The sequence below is a fragment of the Salvia splendens genome, chromosome 5 (assembly GCF_004379255.2).
Source record: "Salvia splendens isolate huo1 chromosome 5, SspV2, whole genome shotgun sequence".
Lineage (NCBI taxonomy): Eukaryota > Viridiplantae > Streptophyta > Magnoliopsida > Lamiales > Lamiaceae > Salvia > Salvia splendens.
Genome location: NC_056036.1, coordinates 15,873,870 through 15,875,279, shown reverse-complemented (window position 1 = coordinate 15,875,279; position 1,410 = coordinate 15,873,870). Strand labels below are relative to the sequence as shown.

Sequence of the window (1,410 nt, the reverse complement as noted above, 5' to 3'; positions counted from 1 at the left end):
AATTTTGAGGCTATAGACAACAAAACTAAGACCATGGACAAAAACTGAGGCGGGACTATTGGGCGTGTCTGCCTTACCGTGGACACTCTAAAATATAGAAAGAACAAAATCAAATTAAGGATTCTTTCATCTAAAATATTGACAAGAAATAAATTTATCAATATAATTCGCAGTCGTTAATTTCAAGATTACAAAATGAAAGAAATTATATTTACAGCCAAAACTGCAACCCCAAGCAGTTTCCGTTTTATTTAACAGTAACACCAAACGGATTCAACTAAGGGTGGAAGACACCGGGGGCGACGGCGGCAATCGGGCGGAGAAATTCCGCAACGGAGCCTCATCGTCGCAATCAAATCCATCCTCGAAATTCATAGCGTAACTCAACGGATCGTAGCGGAACTCCACGGAGGCCTGCCGCTTATGCTTCGCCCCTGGAAGCCCTAGAATCGTGCGGCACTTGTCCTTGATTTCCGATAGCGAGTGGTCGTGCGGTCCTTTAGCTTTGATCCAGACCACCTCGGGGTTGTCGTCTGACGGGGACGGCGGGGAGTGGTGGAGGGAGAAGTGGCTATCGTTTCGGCGGCCGAAGCAGCAGGAGAAGCAGAGAGATTCCTTGAGCTTGTGTTTGAAGGAAGGGGGAGGCGGAGGGTTATAATCGTCCTTCATTTTTATCGCAGACAGATTGAGTGAGTGAGTGAGTGTGTGTGAAATGAGGGTGTTGATATTTATACTCCAGGTATTAAGGATGTGAAATGACGAAAATGACACGGTGAATACCTCAGGCTGTCCGCGTATGCATCGTGCGTGGGCCTTTTAATGGTTTCGAACTTATCCAAACCGTGTAACGATTTAATGGTGTGTGAAATGTATTGGGTATTAGGATTTGCAGCTTGGGGTTTCTTGGTTATAATCATTCATCATATATTCCAATTTTTAGGTCTTCATTATCACGCGAAATAAAATTATAGGCTATAGCATTAAGTAGATATAACAAACCATAGATACCAAAACTTATAAGTAAGATAACGTAATTAAGGGAATAAGAATGACTATTAAGATATAACAAACAATAGACAGCAAAACTTATAAGTAAGATAATGTAATTAAGGGAATAAGAATGACTATTAAATTTTTGAGGGAATATCTTTTTTGGTATACGAACTTTATCATAGTATCATTTTAGGTCCGTGAACTATTAAAATATCATTTGAGGTCCGTCAACTATGAGTTAATATCAATCGAAGTACTTTTTTTACTATTTTCAAGTTTTTCTGGATGAAAAATACCTCAATACCTTAAAGAGTACATATTTTTAATAAACTTATCACATACTCATATTTTTTTATAAATATCTTTACTATATATTTTTGACGAATTTTCTAAATATAATTTGACCTTCAATATTTT

General features: G+C 38.2%; 1 protein-coding gene across 1 annotated transcript; it reads right to left on the bottom strand.

Annotated features, from left to right (window-relative positions):
• Positions 1–273: 273 nt before the first annotated feature.
• LOC121803891 lies at positions 274–669 on the bottom strand. Its single transcript, XM_042203469.1, has one exon. It carries the CDS (start codon positions 667–669, stop codon positions 274–276), a length of 396 nt encoding a protein of 131 aa, XP_042059403.1.
• Positions 670–1,410: the final 741 nt, after the last annotated feature.

What these genes read in the sequence shown, in the direction of transcription:
- LOC121803891 (XM_042203469.1), bottom strand. Translation starts at nt 669, where the DNA reads ATGAAGGACGATTATAACCCTCCGCCTCCCCCTTCCTTCAAACACAAG.